We start from the raw sequence: 23,834 nt of genomic DNA, 5'->3' as shown, positions 1-23,834 counted from the left end.
TTGCATTACTTTATTTTATTTTTATTTTGATAATTAAGTAAATATGATGTAGATCAGTTGTCTGAATACGAAACTATATGAAGTAAAGTGGAGGTAGTTGAGATGAAGAATATTGTAAGTTGCCTATTGTGCGTAGGGCATTGAGAGATCACGATTGATGTGTTATCGGCTCCGTCCATGTTGGATTTGGAAACACGCCAAGTAATGAAAGTGGTCACGTTTGAGCAAGCAGTCACAAAAGCAAAAAGCAACGACAGGAAAAGGTAACAAGACAAAAACCCTTAACTTAACTTATGATATGACATATTTCCAATGGTGCTTGGACTTTTTGGTCTTTGACACACTTGCAAGGCATTCCACACATAATGCTTAGTATTCCATTCAAGATATCAAATTCTCGAATGAATTATCTTGGAATTTCTTCAACTGTGTGAGTGAGGTCTATCTCTATTGGTGGAGAAAGTATTCAATGAGTTTACGACATTAAACACAAAGAGTAAGGATCACGAGTAAGCAACATGATACATGAAGTGAGAGGGTTAGTTTTTTGTGCTTAGAGTCAAATGATACATGTGATTTATCGACTCACACAAAAAAATTCTTTGAATTTTAAATGGTATGCAAGGTAGAAAGTGAAATGTGGTACAAGTGTATTATTGTTTCACATTACACTATGCTTACCTTCTTGGAATGCGAGAAGACAATGCTTTGTTACCTTCTCCAAATCCAAAGCATGAAATATATTAGGTTAGGGGTGTGATATTTACATACCACTTTTTACTTCTCATGTACCCTTCTAATTTTCAGCCGTCGAATCGGATGAATTGAAGAAGATCAAATGACATAAATTAACAAATGATGTGGGAAAAATAAAAATGAGTGTGTAGTTAACACACCCCATAGATTATCTTCATCAAAGAAGGATAATGTTTTCCCGATAATTGAGATCTCTTGCTCGTAGGGATTTTGAGTACTTCCAATGTGATACAAGCTTTTCCAGTTAAACGACCTCAAACCTGTTAAACCCGAAAGAAAGGTGGAAACGAAGCTTAAGCATATTGCATTCCTTCAGATGATGTTATGTGACCAAAGAATTTCTTTGAATTAAGACAAGACTAACCCGTCCACTCATTGCTCTTTGTGAAGCCAATACCAACAAACAGATTAGAAGACTCTAGGCGAGTTTGTGCAAAAGCAGAAGTAACCTGTCAATAATATTTGGGAAAGTTAATAACGCAAATAAAACTAGTTACAAACTTTTAGCAAAAAAAATAGAACTAGATGGACAGTAAACAAAGAGGGGACGCTAAACCGTCATTATTATATACGAAGATGTTGAAAGCAGGCAGAAGCAGAACAAAGCCCTCATCCAAGGAACAGTATGCAAAATCCTATAAGAAACTGTATGGGGCACTGGTTCAGGTTTGACTCTACGATCTTACTGCTTGGATTTTTAATGTTTTCTTGGTATCTTTAAGTTAGGGTCACTATGATCATGTTTTGCTGCTATATTTGTTGAAAGTACAACACCAGCCCATAACTTAAAGTCCAGCCCATTATGAAATCTTGATGTTCTAGATGAATTATACATGGAATTTTGGTGGAAAGCTCTAGCAAGCATGTCGGTGGATCACTAGCTAGAAAGATCTAGCTATTTGTACAATTGTGAGGTTGTCATGCAAAGCCCATGTCGGTGAGCTGGTTGTAGAAAAGCCTAGAATAATGCTAGGATGAAATGAGCCATGTTAACCGACTTAGTAAGTCGGTAAATATCAACTATAAATATGTATGCATGTGTGTTCGTAAGCAATCAAGAAGAACCAACGAACCAAGTGAGAGTGAGAACTAAGAGTAGTCTTGTGAGGAGTGTGAGTGGTCTAGAGTTTGTCTCTAGAAAGTGAGTGAGTGTCATTGCTTCTACAGTGTCTTTGAGAGTTTTGAGTGTGTGTAATACAAGTAATTTGTTTACTTGTGTTGTCTCTCCAACACTTGTGTTAGAGTTGTGTACTCTAAATTTTTCCCAACAATTGGTATCAGAGGGGTACGATTAGGGACCGTCTCTAGTGAAGCTTCCAAGAATCATGAGAAGTTTAGTACTTTGCAAGATTGTTGACTAATCTTGTTCGGCTTATCGAAGTTCTGCTGACACGACGGGAGATCTTCAAGTTGTTGGAGCAATAAAAAAGTTGAACAACAAAAATTACAACACATGGGCGACGTGTATGGAGTCTTACCTACAAGGCCAAAATCTTTGGGATGTCGTCAGCAGTAATGAAATTACGCAATGAGAAGAAGACACCAGTGACATTTTGAGGAAGTGGAAGATCAAGGTAGGTAAGACCATGTTTGCCTTAAAAACCATAGTTGAAGATGACATGTTGGAGCACATACAGAAGGCCAAAACACCAAAAGAACCGTGGGACACCTTCGCCACACTCTTTTCAAAGAGGAACGATACAAGATTGCAGCTTCTTGAGAATAAGCTGTTATCGGTGGCCCAAGGGAACATGACAATTGCCCAGTATTTCCACAAGGTAAAGTCTATTTGTTGTGAAATTTCTGAGTTAAATCCTAGTGCTGCCATTGTAGAATCCAGGATAAAAAGAATAATTATCCATGGATTGAGACTCGAATATCAAGGCTTCGTTGCTGTTGTACAAGGATGGCCGACCTAACCATCACTTGTTGAGTTTGAGAATTTGCTTGTCAATCAAGAAGATTTGGCAAAGCAAATGGGAGGGGTCTCGTTAAGAGGTGATAAGGAAGCACTCTACACCAAAAGTAAAGGCAGCTTGAAGCAGCATGCTGATGAAGGATCGAAAAGAAATGGTGACAAGGAGAAAGGTCACCAGAAGGAAGGGAGTTCTTAACGAGGGGGAGTTCCAATGTATCATGGCAACCGTGGTCAGTCTCAGAACAATAAAAGGTTTGAGGGAAAATGTTACAATTATGGAAAGAAGAACCACATGGTGAATGAGTGTTGGTTAAAAAAACCCACAGTCACTAACTCAGAGAAGAAAAGTGAAGATAACTGGGACCCCGTAGCGTCTCTAGCTTTGGAGGAAGAATGAGACGCAGAAGCATCATCTTGTTGGTGCTTAGAAAATGAGGCATTGCACGATTCGAAAGAGATTGAAGATACGTTGCAGGGAAATTGGGAGACCAAGCTGCCCAAATCCAATCAAGTCCAGATGAGTCTGAAGATTTGCTTGCTGGAGACGATGTAAAGCAAGAAGTATCAACAAACAGGTCTGTGAAGTGGAATAATCAACTCCACAATCACAATTGAGGAGGTTAACAAGAGTACAAAAGCCAAATCCTAAATATGTCAATGCTACTATAGTTGATGAAGCAGTAAAAGAACCTGAGACGTTTGAAGATGCATCACAAAGTTCTGAATGGATAGGAGCTATGAAAGAAGAAATCATTGCACTTAAGCAGAATCAGAATTGGGATTTGGTGCCAAAGCCAAGGGATATGAAACCCATATCCTGCAAATGGGTGTACAAGGTAAAACATCGTCTTGATGGTTCAGTTGAAAGGTACAAGGCTCGGTTGGTGGCTCGAGGCTTCTCTCAGCAGTATGGACTAGACTATGATGAAACGTTTAGTCCAGTAGCAAAGCTTACAACTGTACAAGTCCTACTTGCATTTGCAGTTAACAAAGTTTGGAATCTATACCAGATGGATGTGAAGAATGCTTTCTTGCATGAAGAGTTAGATCGGGAGATCTACATGATGCAGCCAATGGGCTTTGAAAACAAAGCTCATTCCGAGTATGTGTGCAAGTTAAAGAAAGCACTCTATGGTCTGAAACAAGCACCAAGAGCGTGGTATGGTAATATTGCAAAGTTTCTCACACAAAGTGGTTACTTAGTGGCGCATGCAGACTCCAGCTTGTTCATTAAAGCTAATGGAGGAAAGTTAGTTGTTGTACTGGTGTACGTGGATAACCTAATCATCACAGGCGATGATGATACAGAAGTTCATCGAACAAAAGAGAATTTGGTAGTTCGGTTCAAGATGAAAGAACTTGGACAACTCAAGCACTTTCTTAGATTAGAGGTTGATCGCACACAAGAAAGGATATTTTTGTGTCAGCAAAAGTATGCAAAAGACTTGTTGCAGAAGTTTGGGATGCTTGAAGGCAAACCAGTCTCGACACCAATTGAACCTAATGCCAAGATGTGTGCACATGAAGGCAGAGACTTGGAAGATGCATCAATGTATCGACAATTGGTAGGTAGTCTGATCTATTTGACTCTGACTCGACCTGACATTTCTTATGCAGTTGGTGTGATGAGTCGGTACATACAAAATCCAAAGAAGCCTCATCTAGAAGCGATTCGATGAATATTGATATATGTAAAGAGTACAATTGACTATGGTCTCTTGTACAAGAAAGGTGAAGACGGTAAGTTGGTTGGCTATTGTGACGCAGATTTTGCAGGAGATCTAACACCAGGAGATCGACCACTGGGTATGTCTTTAGAATTGGTTCTGGAGTAATTTCGTGGTGCAGCAAAAGACAACCAACGGTGTCTTTGTTAACCACAGAAGCAGAGTATAGAGCAGCAGCAATGGCAGCTCAAGAGAATGCATGGCTGGTACTGTTGATGAGTGATCTATATCAACCAGTAGATTATCTAGTACCATTGTACTACGATAACCAATCGGCAATTCGCTTGGCGGAAAATCCAGTCTTTCATGCAAGAACTAAACATGTGGAGGTACATTATCATTTCATTAGAGAGAATGTCTTGCAAGAAGAGATTGAGATAAGATAAATCAATACAGATGAACAAGTTGCAGACTTGTTCACTAAAGGTTTGAGTACCGGCAAGTTTGAAAAGTTTCGTCGTCAACTCAGCATGGAGGAAAGAATGAGCTGGTGTTGAGGGGGAATGTTGAAGGTACAACACCATCCCATAACTTAAAGTCCAGCCCATTATGAAGTTTTGATGTTCTAGATGAATTATACATGGGATTTTGCTAGAAAGCTCTAGCAAGCATGTCGGTGGATCACTAGCTAGAAAGATCTAGCTATTTGTACAATTGTGAGGTTGTCATGCAAAACCCATGTCGGTGGGCTAATTGTAGAAAAGCCTAGAATAATGCTAGGATGAAATGAGTCATGTTAACCAACTTAGTAAGTCGGTAAATATCAACTATAAATATGTATGCATGTGTGTTGGTAAGCAATCAAGAAGAACCAACCAACCAAGTGAGTGAGAACTAAGAGTAGTCTTGTGAGGAGTAAGGGCTGGTTTGGTATTGCTGTGCTTTGAAAAAAAGCTGCTGTGAGAATAAGCGGCTGTGCTGTGAGAATAAGCGGCTGTGAAATAAAGCCAGTAGAGTGTTTGGTAAACTTTTTTGTGAAAGTGCTTTTGGAAAAAAAATCAGGATGATAGTGTGTCTTTTCATTAAAGGAGCACTGTAGCTCCGTGTGCTTTGAAAAAACTGGCTTTTTTTCAAAGCAGCAAATAGCAGCTTCAGTTTTTCCTTTGATTTTCAGCTTATTCTCACAGCAGCTTCCAAAATAAGCCCTTTTTTTTCAGTTTACCAAACACAAAAATGACCCTCAGCTTTTTTTCACAGTGGCTTTTTTTAAAATCACCTCAATCCCAAACGGGGCCTAAGAGTGGTCTAGAGTTTGTCTCTAGAAAGTGAGTGGGTGGCATTGCTTCTAAAAGTGTCTTTGAGAGATTTGAGTGTTGTAATATTTTGTATGTGTAATACAAGTAATTTGTTTACTTGTGTTGTCTCTCCAACACTTGTGTTAGAGTTGTGTACTCTAAATTTTTTTCCCAACAATATTTGCTTAGCATCTAACTCGGAAATGATTTTGCAGACGGAAATTTCTAGGGTCCAAAATGCGCAGGCCCAAAAGAAGGTTGTGCATGGCTGGCGAGGTTTTTAAATGCTCTCCCTGCCAACAGATACGCTGCTCTTGCGCTTACAGCATTCCTATATGTAAGTTGTTACAGAAGTTAAAATCTTTGTAGAAAAGAAATAGGAGAAAAATCGGAAGATGCTGAATATCATCTCAGACAACCTCCTGAAGGCACTAAAAGAACGACAAGATTCAAATCTGAACTCGGTCATTGCAGAAATCGAGGCCTACATAAAGGACAAAGAATTCGATCGTGAGCCTGAGGAAGGACCCTGTTGGGCTCTTTGGAATCAGATACTTACGTTCCTGAAGTTGATTACCAACATTCAAATCATTGTTTGCACGGCGGGTGCCGCTACTGATTGTATTTTTATGTGTTCTAGGTTTACTGTCTTCTGTGATTCCTGGAGAATCTGTTCAAGAATGTGTTGCCATCATACATGCTATAAGTCAAGCTATTTGTATTCTTGGTAGTTATGAAAAGTGTATAGGGAAAAGTGAATTTTGACGAAGGAAAGCATGATTTGCCGCAACATTCTGCGAATTTTGAACAGGATTTCAATCAGGGATTTGAATTTGGGTGTTTCTGAATTGACTCCTTTACTGATGGCTACCCCATCTTATTCTGAGCCAAGAACAAATAAAAAAGGACAGCCGCCTCCTCCACATCCCGGAAATCTTGGGATGACGCTGACCATCATTTCGGAACATTTCATTCCAGCACTAAAAGAATTAGGTTTGAAGATGAACCCAATCACGTGAATGAATGGGGGTTGGATGTGTGGCCAACGATCTTGGTTATACTATACACCAATGCATACTAGAAAACCGTCTCCAAACATCAATGGTATCTCACCACTGTCATCTAATCATTAATTAGGAAAAATATTGCAGAGATTCAACATTAAGTATCAAACGCTCAATCTCTTTCGGATCTCAAAATTACCGTCATACATACTACAAAACCTGAAGTTCCCCATATAAACAAGGCCATCAAGCATGGCGAATCAATCGGTTCATACACACAGAGGCTTCCAGGTGCAAGAGCACAAATCAACTGAGGTTGTCAGCTCCTGCACATCACATAAGTTTCCGGTTCAAACCCTATACATTAGAAAAACTCTTGATAGATGACGCCACGCCCGGAGTATATACAACTGAACATTTGATCCAGATTACAAATCTCAGAGATGTCCATCAAATACATGGCTAGTAGAGTCTTATTCTGGTTTGGATATTGCTCCGGCAAATCGGGCACGATTCAAGGTCCTTTCCGCAGTCACAACAAGTCTGCCACACAAAAACGAAGGCAGAAGAAGAAAAGTCTAGAATGTCAGTGCAACGGTTTACTTGTAACTTGCATGGATAGATCAAGGTCCTGAAAGATTGGATTCACAAAGGAAATGGTCTACCTGGTGCCCACAACCAAAGGCCATGTCCTTTGGATTAGTAAGACAAATAGGGCAAACCTGTACAAAAAATGAGAATAAGTTGAATGTATACAGAGGAGAAAGTAAACAAAATGCAAACTTAAAAGAGTAGGAGCTTTTTGGAAAAGCGCTAGAAAGCACTTGAATTTTAGTAAAAGTTTTGTCGTGCTTTTAAGTTTTTACAAAAAAAATTCCAACAAAAACGTTTACGAACAGTAGTGCTTCCTACATAAACATTCCCAAAACGTGAACTTGATTTCATGGAAACATAGTTGATACCTGACTATCATATCCTGTGTAAGGAGGTTTGCTGGCTTCTGCATTATATCGAGCATATCCTGTATGAGAAGGTGTGCTACCTCCTGTATTATATCCAGCATAAGGAGTCGACCTCTGCTGAAAACTATCGCTCGAGCCGAACTGCCTCGTGTTGCTGCCTACTGAGACTGCAACATTGTGGGGTGGGGGAAGGGGAACCCTATTTGGACAATTCCCACTGCGTCCTCTGCTTTTTCAGGCAAATGATTTTCATGTTATTAAAATGCTCCGGCGTAACTGGTATAAGTTAAAATATTAAGCTGCAAGTTTTTACCCCAATATTCCAAGCTCTAGGGTTGCTTTGTATTGAGAAGGTATTTCCATCAAGGCTGCAAGAGAAAACTCTGTCTGCTTTCTGGATAGATTCACATTCTTCGACATGATTTCCGTAAAATTCACAAACTGCATAGGTAAAGAAAACCGGTTCATTCAGAATCAAGTAAGCAAACTTCTAGCCAACGATGTTTTGGAGAACTAATTGATATTGAAATGTGTCTGATCACCTGAAAATTATCAAATGCTCGAGCAGGAATATTGTCGTCGAATTCCCTCATCATGTCCCAAGGGCCATCTCCGATTCCCACCAAGACTATAGACAATGGGTACTCGCTACAAACAAACAAGGTCAGAAACCAAATAAAAACAAAGTACAAAATATTCGCTGAAGCGTGTAAAATAATGTGTTTCTGTTAAAATTTACCTTGCTTTTACAATTGCATCAACTGTCCTTTGTTCTTGTGAGCTCAGATGACCACGTTGTGTATTGACACTTCTTGTCACCTAGGATAGGAAAAGATGGTCCATTATTTTAACAAAGAAACATGCTGCAGATTGGTTTCTTGATAATCTTGCTCATTTTCTCTGGGGATTCATCTTGTAATGAAATAGGTTAAAACCAAATTACCTGCCCATCGGCAATGATCAGTAAAACATGGTACTGGCCTCCGCTTTGCTCAACGACAGTCATCGCCATCTCAATAATGGGGGCAAAAGAAGTAGGTCCTGCAACAAGGAACCAAAAATTCAGACGAACCAAATATTGAAGCATATTTGGGAAAGCCCCTGTAATGACTAGAGGCTGCAGTACCTGCAAGTCGAAGATGGGGAACGATATCTCTGTATCGCGCCAATACTTCCTCAAATCCATTACAGTGTTGCTCATCCTCATAGAAGCTGAAGACATCTTGATCATGTGTAGATGCTACAAGAATATACATGAAAGTTGTCATTCACATCATCCAAATGGTAGTTCCACATAGAAATAATGCAGAAGACAATGATTTGTTTACCATCTCCGAATCCAAAGCATGGAATTAGGTTATCTTCATCAAAGACGGATAATGTTTTCCCGATAATTGAGATCGCTTGTTCGTAGGGATTTTGAGTATTTCCAATGTGATGCAAGCTTTTTTGTTTAAATGACATCGAACCTGTTAACAAGAAAGGTGGAAACAAAGCTTAAGCATATTGCATTCCTTCAAATGATGTTATGTGACCAAAGAATTTCTTTGAATTAAGACAAGACTAACCTGTCCACTCATTGCTCTTTGTGAAGTCAATACCAACAATCAGATTAGAAGACTCTAGGCCAGCTTGTGCAAGAGCAGAAGTAACCTGTCATCAATTATTATTCGGGAAAAATTAATAACGCAAATAAAACTGGTTACAAGCTTTTAGTAAAAAAAAATAGAAATGAACAAACAAGGGACACTAAACCGTCGTTTATATATGAATATGTTGAAAGCAGGGCAGAACAAACACCTCATCCAAGGAACAGTAATTATCAGCTATCCTTGAGTAACTTTTATGCCAACTACGTCGTTGCTGGGGAACTCTAACTGGCCGAGACACACCGTTAAAAGATGGCGAAGGAGTGTACCGATGCTGTGGTACTGTATGATACAGGTTTTGTGGAGGGTGTGGTTCTGAGTAGCCATGTTGGTTCCATGAAGAAGAAGCAGTTGATCCGCTGTGCGAAAACTGTCTCTCACTCCAATCTTTCGAGCTTTTTCCTCCCATCAGAAAGTAGTATAATCTGCAAAACGAAAAACCCTTTTGAATAATACAGCGAACTCTGTATTCTTCTTTCTTCCTCCAAACCTGAGGCAGTAGTTCAAATGTCAACCTGCATATGTATATATAGATATACATGAATAAAAAACCATGAGGACCCTGACATTAATATAATAGCCTCGTAAAAAGAAAAAAAGGCTTCTATTTTACCAATAATTGTGTAAAGCTGCTATCTCTTTGTTAATTTTTTTTTTCTTTTTTCTTTCTTTCTGAAAACTGAAAACTGAGTAATGCTTAAAAATTCCACAACTTTATAAAGTACATATGTAAATAAACTGTAAGGACGAGAATGTAGCGCGAAAATCCCCTAGGGAGAATAATCAAAAGAAATAAACAAAGACCAAAAACATTAGTATCATTAGGCAACAAAAGGGGACTTATTCAAACAAACGCCGACCATTTAGATCATTAAAAAAATCGACGTAAAGAAAATTATCGTTTACTTTTAATTTTCCACCAAAACCTACAGTCAAGTCTCAAGTTAGCTGCAGGAAGCCCATCAAGAGACTCCGAGGCAGTTCGTGGAAGAATGAATGAAAACCAAGGTTCTGATTTCTGATAGATGAACTATACACACACACACACACACACACACACATATATATATATATATATCAGAGTCCGATTCTTAATAAATAAGAATAAAATTTTCTTTTGCAAAGAAGTAACGCATAATGTATGAACTACATGTATTTACATAACCTGACCAGCAAGGAAACCGGATAAGGTCAGTCAACTTTTTTTTTCTTTTTATTTTAGACAAATTGATGTTCTATTTTATTCGAATTTATTAGTTTGTGTACGGTGGGCTCGATTTATTCTCTTCATATAATGTAAACTGGATTATTCAATTGTTAGAGACGAATTTCAGACTCGTATTCCGCATGAAGCGTTTTGAATTTGATTACTGACGCTGATGAATCATACGATGATGATGAGAAGAGATTGAAATGCTTGTCTTGATCTCCCAAAAAATAGACTGCCAGGACGGTTTAAAAAGATGTAAATATAACATTGTTTTAAAAAGTAAAATTACTCAAACTTAGGAGACGGATCATTACCGTCCCAACTCTTCCCAGCCACCAACTACTCTTTTATTCACTTTTTCCTTTTGGAACTTGAAATTAAATTATTATAATTGGGGAATGGGCAGGATTCTAGTGTCGTTGTCTTAATTTACTAAATTAATTACTAGCTGTTTGAACTAGGATACATGTGGAAGTGCCACCTAATTTTGCTAAACCCTGTGAAATTGTATAATAAATCAGAATGTGTCACGATTTTAAAAGTTAATTTCATTATTCTACTTGGAATTATGATTGATAATTTGATTCTAGTACACTGACCTATAAAGGTAAAATATGTAGGACGGAATAGTGACGTTTTTCCCTTGTGTGAAAGCACAACACTACGTCGGATTTACATTATATTTTTGGGAGCTTTAATGAAAAGAGCTTGGGTCAACATATATTTAACCAAAAATCATCCTAAAATGTTATTTACCAAAATGGCTCAAAATTTAATAAAAAACCATAAAAAAAACTATTGTCTACCTTTTTCATGCCTTTTTCCTCCTCTTCCTCGTCATCGTCCTCATCTTCTTATCTGCACCGCGAACAATTTATAGTGTTAGTATTTTATTCCAATCAGATCCAATAAGGACCTACGGTCCCAGTGATGTACGTACATGTCAAGCGTTTGTAAATAGGAAAGAAAAAAAAACCAAAACATAAAACTGTTTCTGGAGAACCCAAAACATAACACTATTTCTGAAGAAAAAAATCAGATACGGTGTTTGTTTTTTCTGTGCACAAACAAACACTATATCTAGAAAGAAAAGAACCAAAATCTAGAAACAGTGACTTAAATTCCAGAAACAGTGACTCAAATTCCATAAACAGTGACTTAAATTCCAGAATCAGTTTATATTTTAACCTTTGATTGTTTCTTTTTTTTTTCATGCATCGGTTGATTATATTTAAGAAACATGATGCTTATTTTGCTTTGAATCTAAATACAATGAATTTCATTATTTATTTTATAGCTTACATTTAAGAAACAGTGTGTCTATTTCATTTGGATCCAGAAACAGTGACTTAGATTCCAGAAACAGTGTTACTTCAAATCCAGAAGCAGTTTATTTTTACTGTCCAGAAACAGTGACCCATCGTTATTGTTGAATAACATGCAGATCTCAAATTTATTTTCTGGATAAAAAAACAATGAACTCTATTAACGAAGAAAAATTGAAAAACAGTACCTCGAATACTTTATGAATAATAATGACGATCACGTTTCAACAAAATAATACAAAATATAAATTAAATAGCATGATGATCTATATTTTTGTTTCAAAGAAAAAGAAGAAGGTCTGCAAAACAACGATGAACTCCATTAACGACGAAAATCTGGAACTCAACCTAAAAAAGTTAGGGGTAAAATCGACAAATCATAATTTATTATAATTAGGCCATTTTTAGTTGGATTACTTTAATATGGGCATTGTACTAATCATTAAATAAAACTTATAACATGGTTTTTTTATTAAAACTAAAACTTTTCAAGTCATTTTCATTAGTTTTCCTTATATTTTTTCATATGAAAGACATGATTAGTGAGGGTGACAAAAATTGTAGATATCTTACGATTGTCACACTGTCACGTTGCTTTTCAAATACTCCTTTTTATCTCTTTCACACTCTTGTTAATTTATTTTGTTGATCTTCTTCGATTCATTCAATCCGACAGCAGAAAAGAGATATGTGAGCCGTAAAATTGAATGTGTGGATCTCACAACTCTTACTAAATATACAATTTATCGTTTATTTATATCATAATATATATTAGTTATATTGTACGACGGTATGACAATCATTCATTCATATAACCGTCAATGATGATATTGTAGGCGTAGAATATTTATCTACTGATACTTGTGGAAAAAAAGGTTAAGAGTGTGGGAACATGAAGTTACGATTTGAACGAGTTATCGGGTAGTTTGGTCGGGGTCCCAGGTCGTTGAAGCGTGAGGTCAAACTCCTTTAAAAGTCTATTAACTTGGGGATTACGACCATTAAGAGTTTCGAAATTATAGAATTCCACACATCACAACTCTCGCTATCAAAATTAATATAAAAAAAAGGCGAAAAAGTTGCTTCTCCTGAAAAAAAATATGGGGGCCTTATTAAAAGTCTAGGTTTTTTTTATTAGCACCCTATTAAGTGTTGAATAAACCTCATATCATATTTTATTACTAAATAACTTGTTTGCCCTAATACAATTACTATTTAGGCCATATATGAATTAAAAAACAATAATTATTTTCTGAATACACCCCAACTATTTGTCAATATGTATTCTAAGATTGTTTTCTTTCAAGCTCTTGAAGATACTCTCACCTCCATTCTAAAACAAAACCTTAACTAAAAGCACAACATAGTTAATGAAAAAAGAGGTTAATTTTGACGAATGAAACATGAAATCAATGTTTTGGAGGCTTTGACGTCGTCCGTAGCTCTGTCACTTGGGTATTGACTACAACATCTGTATCATTTGTAACTTCGACATTGGTTCCAACATCTATATCATCTGTAAGTTTGAAACTAAAATGTCATCTCCAACTTTTGTATTATTAGAATTATAAAAAAAAAATGCACGTGCTTATATATTTCTTCATAAATACATCTATTGACATACAGTTTCTTTTGCATGAAAATCATTTAAAATCTCTAATTGATATGCAAAGGGAACTTTTGGGTGGAGCTTTAGATACCAGGCATGAATCGTAACATTAAAATTTCTTCTTTGATCCTACAGTTGCCCAGAAATATTCAAACATAAAATAAGCAAGAAAGACAATATGGGCATATACTTCTTCTCATAACGTGGTCCACATATTTGAGAAATCTATGACTATCTTCTCCCCCAAAACTCTAGCAAGTTCTTTGCAGAAAAACAAAACATCAAAAACTATTTGAATAATGTAATTAACGAAGAGTTTGATTGTAGGGTTTAAGTAGGGTGTTAGGTGTATGTAGAGGGGTGTGGGGTGTAAGGTAGTATTGGAAAATAAGTGGGGTGTATTAAGATAAATTTTTAGTTAAAAAGTAGATGTAGGGTGTATTAAGTATGTGGGGGTATAGTCAACAAAATATGGGATGTTAATAAAACAAGCCAAAGTCTATTAACTTGTTCTATCTACAGAATATATTGGGCCTCATTAAAAGAGACCAAGCAATATGGACCCAGTAATTGCTGAGCCCATTTCACTGTACTCTTACTCAAAACTGGCCCAACATGCAGGGGTAGGCAGTTTGGTGGATTCACCAATCAACCCAACCAATGGGTTAAGGGATTGTTATTTTTTTATTTCAAATAATGGGAGTAATTGTCAAGCTCACACTACATCAAACCTAAATAATCTAAACAATTTATTTTTTAAGTAGCATTTCACAGACTATCTTTGTAAAATATTAGCCAAATTAAAAAAATTTGAGACATCTAATTGAGTTCAAAGAAATTGACGAACATTTTGTTCTATAAAAAACAATAAAATTTCATCATGATGATTAAGTGAGAGGTGTTCGATTCTTGCCAAAAATGAATTTGAAATACATTATTGTTTGTCTATTGTGAGGCTTAACCTCATCTTCACTATTTATTATAAATAATATTGTTTGTTTAAAAGAAAAAAATAACATAGCACAAGCTAGAGATTATAAGTGATGTATTTTTCTTGTCGAATAAGTTAGATATTCTAACTCTTTCCAATCTCAATAATTTTTTAGACAAAAATATCGCATTTAGAAAAATAAGCGCCACTTATACTATAGTTTGAAGGTATTCATTTTCACATTAGGTTAGATTATTGCTAAAAATACATTTGTTTAATCCTAATCCTAATCCTAGATTGCATCAAACAAAAATTAAAAATAATTTTGACAAATAAAAGTAAAAAATAAAAATTCTTCCGGGAAAAGAAGAGAGGGAGACTGGTTGGTGGTCTCGTTGTCGTCACTGATACGCACCGTCGCTGGTACTCTCTCTCTGTCTCCTCCTCCTCCTCCTCCTCCATCTCGTTTTCAGGTACGAAATCCCTTTCCCAAATCCATCTCTTCGGATTAAGTTAACTTACAATTCCCACTTTCTTAATCTTTCTTCCACAAAGTTACCGCCCAAAATTCCCACCTTTCCAATCGCGTGAACTCGCCAATTCCCTTTCCAATCCGGTTAATCCTTGGGATTTCAAATTTTTTTTGTTCACGAATTACGAATTGTCGTTAAAATCGGTGATTTGATCGTACTCGGAATTACTCGGAATGAGAATTTGCTTGCACAATCGGCGATAGAAAGAGTTCGGCGATTGGCGTATATACTAAATGGCAAGCGCCGGCGACGAGGACAACGATGCGGTGCTCAGTGACGTGGAGAGCGATGATCCGGTGCCGATCGCGACAAAGACTCCGTCGCCCGACGAGATTTCACCGGAGCGGTTCCGCGAGCTGATCGCCGAGCTGGACCGCGAGCGGCAAGCTCGCGAGGTGGTGGAGAATTCGAAGTCGGATTTGCAGGTTCAGTTTAACCGGCTGAAGGCTCTGGCGCACGAGGCGATAAAGAAGCGGGAAGAGTGGGGGAGGCAGAGGGACGAGGCGCTGCGTGAAAAGGAAGAAGCTTGTAGAACCAACGAGCAGGTCACGGCGGAGTTGGCGGAGTCGAATAGGGCGAAAGAGGAGGCGTTACAGCAGAGGGAGGAGATTGCGAAGCAATTCGAGGAGGCGGTGAAGGAGAGGGACGGTTTGAGGGCTGAGATTGGGAATTCGACTCATATGCTCATGTCTGGAATGGACAAGATATCGGGGAAAGTTAGCAATTTCAAGAATTTTGGGGGTGCGGGATTGCCAAGGTCGCACAAATACACGGGATTTCCCGCGGTTGCCTACGGAGTGATTAAGCGGGCGAATGAGATTGTGGAAGAGCTTGTGAGGCAGATTGATACTGCAGTGAAGTCTAGGAATGAAACTAGAGAGCAGATGGATCAGAGAAATTATGAAATTGCCATTGAAATTTCTCAGCTGGAGGCCACGATCGGCGGTTTGAGAGATGAGGTTGCGAAGAAGGCATCCGCAGTTGAGAATTTGGAGAAGAGCATTGCGGAAAAGAGTGGGAAAGTTTCGGATATTGAGAAGGAGATGGTGGAAAAGTTGAGTAAGGCTGAGAGTGAGGTTTCCCAGTTGAAGCAGTTGGTTGGAGAGTATGATGATAAGTTGATGGATTTGGACTCAAAAACAGAAGTGCAGAGGGGGTTACTCTTTGATCAGTTGAATCTGGTTTCAAAAATACATGACCGGCTATATAATGTTATCGGAATCGTTGATGCCCATAATTTGGATCAGTCAGAGTTTTCCGAGTCCCTGTTTGTTCCTCAGGAAACGGACATAGAGGAGAACATACGTGCAACTTTGGCTGGGATGGAATCCATTTATGAATTAAGCAGGATTGTTGTCGAGAAGACAAGGGATTTGTCTGAGGAAAAGAATCGTGAGATAAAGCATTTGGATGAAACAGTGAATCGGTTAGTTGAAGAGAAAGAACAAATTGGATCGTTACTTAGGAGTGCATTGTCCAAGAGGATCACATCCAGTCCATCATCTAAGACAAATGAATTGTTTCAGGCTGCAGAAAATGGTTTAAGGGAGGCTGGGATAGATTTCAAGTTTAGTAAGCATGCTGGGGATGACAATGTGGATATCGAGACGGAGGAGGATGAAATATACGCATTAGTAAGTACCCTTACTGTTAGTTGTGTTGATTCTTATTTTGAATTTGTTTCGGTTTGAAACCCTATTTTTTCATTGCTGATGTAATTGGTAATATCTTATATAGGCGGGGGCTTTGGAGAACATTGTTAAGGCAGCTCAGCTTGAGATCATTGACCTGCAACATGCTTTGGAGGAATTAAGGTACTCTGTTTTGCCCAAACTTATTCAATTTCAAATCAGTTTTGGCGTTTGCATACACCTTAACTTGAAGTTTCGTTTGCACTAAATCAAATACTTGTGCTTTTATACTGTTAACTTTGTCCTGACACGGTATTGTTATGTTACATTTACTGTTTACCGTATTAAGGGCAGAGTTGAGTCTACTCAAACAGCATGTTGAGGCTCAAGCTAAGGAGCTCGACCACAGAATGCACAGAATCGAGGAACTTGAAGAGAAGGAGAGAATAGCAAATGAAAGTGTATGTTATACCTGTTCTATTTACAAATCAATGATCTATTGTAGCACTTACTGTTCGTAAACCAATTTGGGGACTTATGTAAAACCATTCTGTGTGTAGGTTGAAGGGCTAATGATGGACATTGCTGCCGCTGAAGAAGAAATTGCAAGATGGAAAGCTGCAGCAGAGCAAGAAGCTGCTGCGGGCACAGGTGTAGAACAAGAATTTGTGGCACAGGTAATCTTGCAAGTTTGACATGATGTCATTTTCTGCACTTGGTTTCCCAGTTTTTTGCATTCAAATGATATATATCTCAGTGGAAGAAATAAATATTTAGGGTCTGAGCTCATATAATTGTATAAAACAGATAGATTTGTCCTGCAGTCCTTTTTGGGGAGTAAAGGGACTATGGTGGGATTTGACTGAGTTATAGGTCCAACTTGTTACAGTGTCTGGCTGCGGCCTGATTGCGAAGGGAAAGATAGGATCATATCGTAAAGGAACAGATACTTGTGGCAGGGTGAAATATATTGTTAGTAATAGCTTTACTATTCAAAATCTTCAGACTGCATTCATTTCAAGTAAATAACTGATTCAAACACCTAAAAGTGACCCAGAATTTTTCATGGTATAACAAATAATTTGGAATCCATGTATTTCTTCTTTCCTCCCATACGAACAAGGACTTATGTTTCGGTAATATCCATTCAAGATCACTTTGGCATTTGGCTTTAACGAAAGATAATAAGTTTGAAATATCACACTCCAATGGACCCAAAGGTTTATCCTAACAACCAGGGCTTGATAGTTTGCATAAAAAAGTTTACGAAGCTCATTTCATATCACATATTCCATCTTCATTGTTCAACTAGCATGCTTCTAAGTCGTAGTTCATAATGACTGGTTGGAACATGCAGTTGTTGACACTTAAGAAGGAACTTGAAGAGGCTAAGCAGGCAATTGTGGAATCAGAGAAGAAACTCAAGTTCAAAGAAGAGACAGCCAATGCTGCCATGGCAGCTAGAGATGCTGCTGAGAAATCATTGAAATTGGCAGACTTGAGGGCAACCAGGCTCCGGGATAGATTAGAGGAGCTTACACGTCAGCTTGAAGAAATTGAAAATCGGGAAGACTCAAGAAGGGGACTGAGTGGACCTAGATATGTATGCTGGCCGTGGCAGTGGCTTGGGCTGGACTTTGTAGGTGTCAGTCGCACCGACACACAACAAGAGAGTACTTCAAATGAAATGGAGCTCTCCGAACCTCTTCTATGATTCACACCCTTTTTATCCTTTTCCTTTTGCTTACAGTTTTCTTTTGTGTATTTATTGTGATATTTCAAAATTAGAACAGTAAAAAAATGGCTTCTTTTAACTCTCTTACTTTTCAATGCCCTCTTGTTTGCAGTGGACATGTAATTGCTTGTTTTCGCATAGTAGCTACTTGCAGCGCAAGGTAACCTTTCGTATTCATGCTTTTCTTCCCCCGGGGGGGGGGGGGGGGGTGAGGTTTCTATAATTTTCTCACTGTGATGTATTTTCTGATAGAAACTTTTCGTGGAACTTTTTCTTTTCATTTTGTAACCCTACTAACTTACATTACTTATACCAAGGTTCGATTGAAGTTCAAATAAAAAGGAAAATTACTTCCAAGATTATATATTTGATGCGGTATCATGTTTTATTTACGATGTTATTTTTTCCTTTTACTCGTATCTTGTACTAGTTTCTAGAGTTGTATAATGCAAGAACATCCAGAAACACAAGAACTTGAACAAGCAGAGACATCGTATCACCAATCCACTCAACCTCACTCTGTAAAACTTTGTCATAATCTGTCATAACAAGAAAACTATACAATATGTAGAGCAGTTCTGTTTTTTATTCGGGCGATATTTATCGGGGAGTGGAAACTCACTATTCTACCTAGCTTGACTATGCCTAGGACAGCTCATAGAGAAGAACCTCTTTACTCTTTCTGAGAGAATTTGAGAGGTTGAGAGGAGTTTTCTTAGAGACAGTGAGGGAAGGGGAGCCGCTTGTTTCTTCCATGTCGAGATCTTCCACAATTCCATCAGGTAATTTCCAGTCGAACCAGTAGACAAGATTTGCAAGTCCAAGCTTCACCGTTGTCGTTCCCATATATATTCCTGGACAAACTCTTCGACCAGCTCCGAACGGCAGAAACTCAAAATGTTGTCCTTGGTAATCAACCGAGCTTCCATCAAACCTTTCAGGGATGAACTCTTCTGGGTCCTTCCAAAACCCGGGGTTGCGTGCGATTGCCCATGCATTAACAAGAACTAGGGTTTTGGGGTCAATGTCATAACCCTGGATTTTGCAACGGGACGTGGTTTCCCTGGGAAGGATCATTGGAGCTAGAGGATGCAGTCCTAGGGTTTCTTTGATTACCATCTTGAGGTATTGGAGCTGATCTGTTTCAGTTTCTGTGACTTTTCCTTTGTTTCCGATGTATTTTCTGACTTCTTCTTGTGCTTTCTTCATCAGTCCAGGGTTGTTAGCCAGCTCTGCCATCGCCCACACCATTGTAATTGCGCCTGTGTCTATTCCACCTAAAAATAGATTCTGGTTCACAATTGTAACATCATAGTAAGAAAAAAAAAATGATGGATACAAAATTAATTTATGAATTTCGCACTATTTTTCTCTTTTTGCCTACCTATATTTACTTTTGTTCTTTTATTCTCGTTTGTTTTCTTCTACCCAATTATCAAAAAGAATAAATGGTGTGCGAGTCTAAAAGAATGTGCGGAAATCACACCCCTCAACAAAATGGGACATGAACTATTTTTTCCTTCCATTTTTAACAAAACTAGACAATTATTATTTCCGGGGTTATAAAATAATAACTTTTAGTGTTTTGTGATTCAAACTTGTGTCTTCGTATAAAATAACTCTCTAACAAATAACAAATTAATCACAAAATCAATAACCACAAGAGGGGTTTTCTGAGAGATTAATTACCAAGAGGACTGCCTTGATATTGTTGTGACCAAGATGATTAGAAGCTCTTAACTCACTACGCTCCTTCACTATGTTCAGCAGGACGTCAACAATATCTTCATGAGTTTGTTCGTCAACTCTCCTCCTAGGTTTCAGATGATCGTCAATCACCTGCTGGAAAAAACCATCCAACTCCTTCGAAATCCTATCCAACTCCTTGTGCATACAGGAAACCCTGTCGATAACCCACCAGATCCAAGACGGAAAGTAGTCAGCTCCGTACATGCCTCCGAGCATGGCCTCAGTATCCTGAATCAACTCATAAATACTTTTAGCATGCTCAAATTTACTCCCTCGGTAACTTGTCCCCTACGCAATCCTAAAAATTATAATAGCTGCGAAAGCAAACAACTTTTCCGTGAGATCAACAGGAACACCAGAAGATGAAGGGGCAGAGATTGAATTGACCATTTTATCCACTTCTTCTTCCCGGATTGTCCCGTATGACTGGACTCTCTTCACACTGAAAAGCTCGCGCACGCATATTTTTCTCATCTCTCTCCAGTAATCACCGTAAGGCGAAAATCCAATGTCTAGGTAGTTGTAGGTGAGCCTGCGAGCACCGGTGGAGGAGGGTCTGCTGCAGCAGTAGAGATCATTGGTTTTTAAGACATCTTTGGCTGCTTCGGCGGAAGAGATTATGATCGTGGGGATGCGGCCGAGGTGGAGGAGCATGACTGGTCCGTACTTTTTGGAGAGCTGCCATAGAGATTGGTGTAATGAGGAGCCAAGTCGGTGTAAGTTGCCTATGAGGGGAAGTTTGGGAGGGCTTGATGGGAGGGGGTTTTGCTTTTGTGGCTTGTTAGGGAGATGTTGCTTCTTTTTGAGCTGAAGTAGAGGGATGAGGAGGAGGAGAAATGGAAGCCATATGAAGAAGGGAGCGATGAGAGCCACTTGAAGCTTTTATGATCAATGAATTTCCTAGCTAGATTTTGTCCATCTTATATAAGCTGTGGTGTTCTCTAAATATCTGCAGGCTGTACTACTGAAAGCCTACTTTTAAAATATTATGAATGCAGTTGGTCCTTATCCAACATTTAAAAAAAAAATATTATGAATGCAGCTAAATTGGTAATCTTGTTTGGGTTAAAACTTAAACTTTGGGCTTAGAAGGGAGTTGGCCCAAAAAGTTAGGAAAGCCCGAAACACAGCTCAAGTCCAGAAGGCAGAAAAGGCCTTTCCCGACTAGCTGCATATCATTTGCACCACTTGCTCACCTACCCAAGGGCCAAGTGGTATAGACCAGCCAGCTAATCAGCCCAAAAGTACTTTATGGTGGCAGTACAAGTAAATAGCTGATGAGTCACTATCCTTCAAACTGCATTCGGGCAAGATTATTGCTACAGGAGGCCAAGCCAAGGTGTCTATAAAAGGAGAAAGAGAAGTCAGAGTCAAGGACACTCAAACAAACAAATACAAGCACAAACTCTGCTCAAAGCCAGATTTGCCTTTAAAACGAAGCTGTAGTCAGCCCAAGCCTTTATCCCTTTCGGGATAAACCTTATTGTAATAGCTCCGCTACCCTGTTCAACTCTTGATGTAGTATCGATTTCTTTCTGTAAACTCACCTCCCAACCCCTGTTCTAAGCTTTCAAATCTTCTGATAAACCACAAAGATAGGAAGTTGCAAGACGATCAGCCTTGCCCGACCCTCTTTGTTTTTGTCTTTTCATTCATTAGCCTAGCAATATGTTGTATACTACAAGTTGTATCCAAGTTATTTATAGTAATATGGCTATTAAAAGGACTCTCTCTCAGCGCTTGAATCTGATTTGACTATGTCTTCACAGTTTAAGCCAGATCTAAGTTCTAAGCCCTCGGGCATATAAGATTTGATCATTCTAAAAAGTCCTTGGCCTCAAGGCATAAAAAAAGAACCTGATGTGGACTTAACCCATCCACGACAAGCTTTGATAACAAGAAGTCCGAAGTTACTTGAGGCGCAAGTAATTGACCTGTCACTTAGTTTTATTTCTATTATATTATGATTACCAGATAACATTCGAGTACGGGATGAATTCTGATGGGAAGCCTCAAGGCCTATTCAAGGCCCCACAAAGGCACCTATTTGGATTCATCCTATTTCTCGGGCGAGAACATTGAGTATAGAAGGAGTTCTGATGGGAAGCCTCAAGGCCTATTCAAGGCCCCACAAAGGCACCTATTTGGATTCATTCTGCTCTTTGGGCTCAGGTAATCAGAAGTATGATGGTTATAAGACTTATATAACCAAGAAAAGGAACCTATGTGTTCGAGTACTAAGTTAGTTATTTATGGGAAGCCTCAAGGCCTACACCTAAGGCCCCACAAAGGCACCTGTCAATAACTAACATAGTCTCTCGAATATATATAATTAAAACTCAAACATCCGTTCTACATCTGCCATGCTGAAGATGGCAGTGGCACGCCTAAGCACTTAAAAGTTAATCTTGATTGTGAGTCTCAAGGCCTACACCTAAGGCTTCACAAAGGCACCTTTCAAAGTTAACTCTGTCCTTCTCTTTCAGCCTTGCCCGACAGGCTTTGCCCAACAAGCCTTGCCCGACAGGCTTTGCCTGACAAGCCCGCCAGTAAAGCAGAAGCCCGACAGAAAGCATCAACCGGTGCTGACCTCTCGGGGAGCTGTGTGCTCGTCGGCCAGGAAGCATCCCCCACGGAAATTCCTGCCACGAACATAGTTTTGGCACGCTCGGTGGGACTTCATTTGTGTGGATCTTGCATGTCCAAGAAGAAAGGCCATAAACTGTGCAGAAAGAATACGAAGGACGGTTCTTCTCAACTTTTGCTACCAATGACAGATCAATCAGGAAATCATTCTTCCCCATCAGGAAAAGTGGTCCTAGAAAGCCCATCTTCATCCGGGAAGTCGGAAGGAAAAGGAACTAATGAGGAATTACAGGCTACCATGATACAAGTATTGAGAAGTATGGAAAAAATCTATTTGGAGACCAAGGGGGAAGTTAGTAGACTGTGTACTTTAACAGGGAATTTACAGATAAGGCTAGATCTGGAGTTTTCCACTCTAAAAGGTGCTCAAGAGAGTGGGATGAGCCAGGTTACCATCAGAAGTGAGCCAGTCATTCCCCTATTTCCACTATTAGAAGAAGAAACGGATAGGGGAAAGAAGAAAGCAGTTCCTGAAGGAAGTTAACCCGTGGTAGAGCCGGTCCTGGGGAAAGAGCTTCCTAGCTTCCTATTATTATCCTTTAATAACAGGAAGCAAGGCGAGTAGGAAATGACAATGTATGGGATGCCCATAATAACAGGAGAGTCCAGCAAAAAAGAAAGCTCCGCAACGTCGGACAAACCTCTTCCTTATAGGCCACCCCATTGGCTCATAAAGGAGGGGGAACCAACTGGAGAAAGCCTGAATCAAAGAAAGAAACATTCACAGGCAATGACCGAAGCCCGAAGAATGAGTCCGTTCTTCTCTTCCAGAATAATACAGCTACTCAACAACTAATGGATGAGTTGGCTGAATTGAGGAGGGCAGTGGTTCAAAATGCTCAACCACGAGCCCACCCGGGGTTTAGGATTACTTATCAAAAGCCAGATCCTGAATACATTGATGAACAAAATCCATTTCCTCTCAACTTCAAGATGCCCGCATTCCCAACATTCACAGGTGAAGATAGCAGTGTGTCATCCAGATATCACATTTTCAAATTCTCTAATCACTGTGTGGCATATGAAGACAACCCAAACTACAAGTTAAGGTTATTTGGGAATTCGTTGGCAGGACTTGCATCCTAGTGGTATTCTCTATTACCCCTTAACTCTATTGCCAACTGGGGGCAGATGGAGATGGCTTTCCATGAACAATTTTACAGAATAGAACCAGAAATGACTATTAATGATCTGGTTGAGGTCAAACAATACGA

General features: G+C 38.9%; 2 protein-coding genes and 1 pseudogene across 2 annotated transcripts; 1 reads left to right on the top strand and 2 right to left on the bottom strand.

The window, feature by feature from the left end:
* Positions 1–6,743: 6,743 nt before the first annotated feature.
* Positions 6,744–9,932, bottom strand: LOC126608065 (E3 ubiquitin-protein ligase RGLG5-like). Its single transcript, XM_050275826.1, has 12 exons — positions 9,865–9,932; positions 9,403–9,766; positions 9,171–9,255; positions 8,931–9,071; positions 8,729–8,842; positions 8,546–8,643; positions 8,342–8,421; positions 8,145–8,250; positions 7,916–8,043; positions 7,603–7,828; positions 7,306–7,362; positions 6,744–7,183 (listed from the first exon to the last, which is right to left on the bottom strand). Exons 2-12 carry the CDS (start codon positions 9,658–9,660, stop codon positions 7,103–7,105), a joined length of 1,374 nt encoding a protein of 457 aa, XP_050131783.1. The 5' UTR covers positions 9,661–9,766; positions 9,865–9,932; the 3' UTR covers positions 6,744–7,102.
* Positions 9,933–14,665: 4,733 nt separating this feature from the next.
* Positions 14,666–18,304, top strand: LOC126607718 (uncharacterized). Its single transcript, XM_050275435.1, has 5 exons — positions 14,666–16,493; positions 16,597–16,673; positions 16,840–16,951; positions 17,051–17,167; positions 17,848–18,304. Exons 1-5 carry the CDS (start codon positions 15,093–15,095, stop codon positions 18,202–18,204), a joined length of 2,064 nt encoding a protein of 687 aa, XP_050131392.1. The 5' UTR covers positions 14,666–15,092; the 3' UTR covers positions 18,205–18,304.
* A 566-nt stretch (positions 18,305–18,870) lies between these two features.
* Positions 18,871–22,657, bottom strand: LOC126607865 (cytochrome P450 71B26-like; annotated as a pseudogene).
* Between the last annotated feature and the right edge of the window lie 1,177 nt (positions 22,658–23,834).

Source organism: Malus sylvestris, chromosome 16 (assembly GCF_916048215.2).
Source record: "Malus sylvestris chromosome 16, drMalSylv7.2, whole genome shotgun sequence".
Classification (NCBI taxonomy): domain Eukaryota; kingdom Viridiplantae; phylum Streptophyta; class Magnoliopsida; order Rosales; family Rosaceae; genus Malus; species Malus sylvestris.
This window is presented reverse-complemented; position numbering and strand designations above follow the sequence as displayed.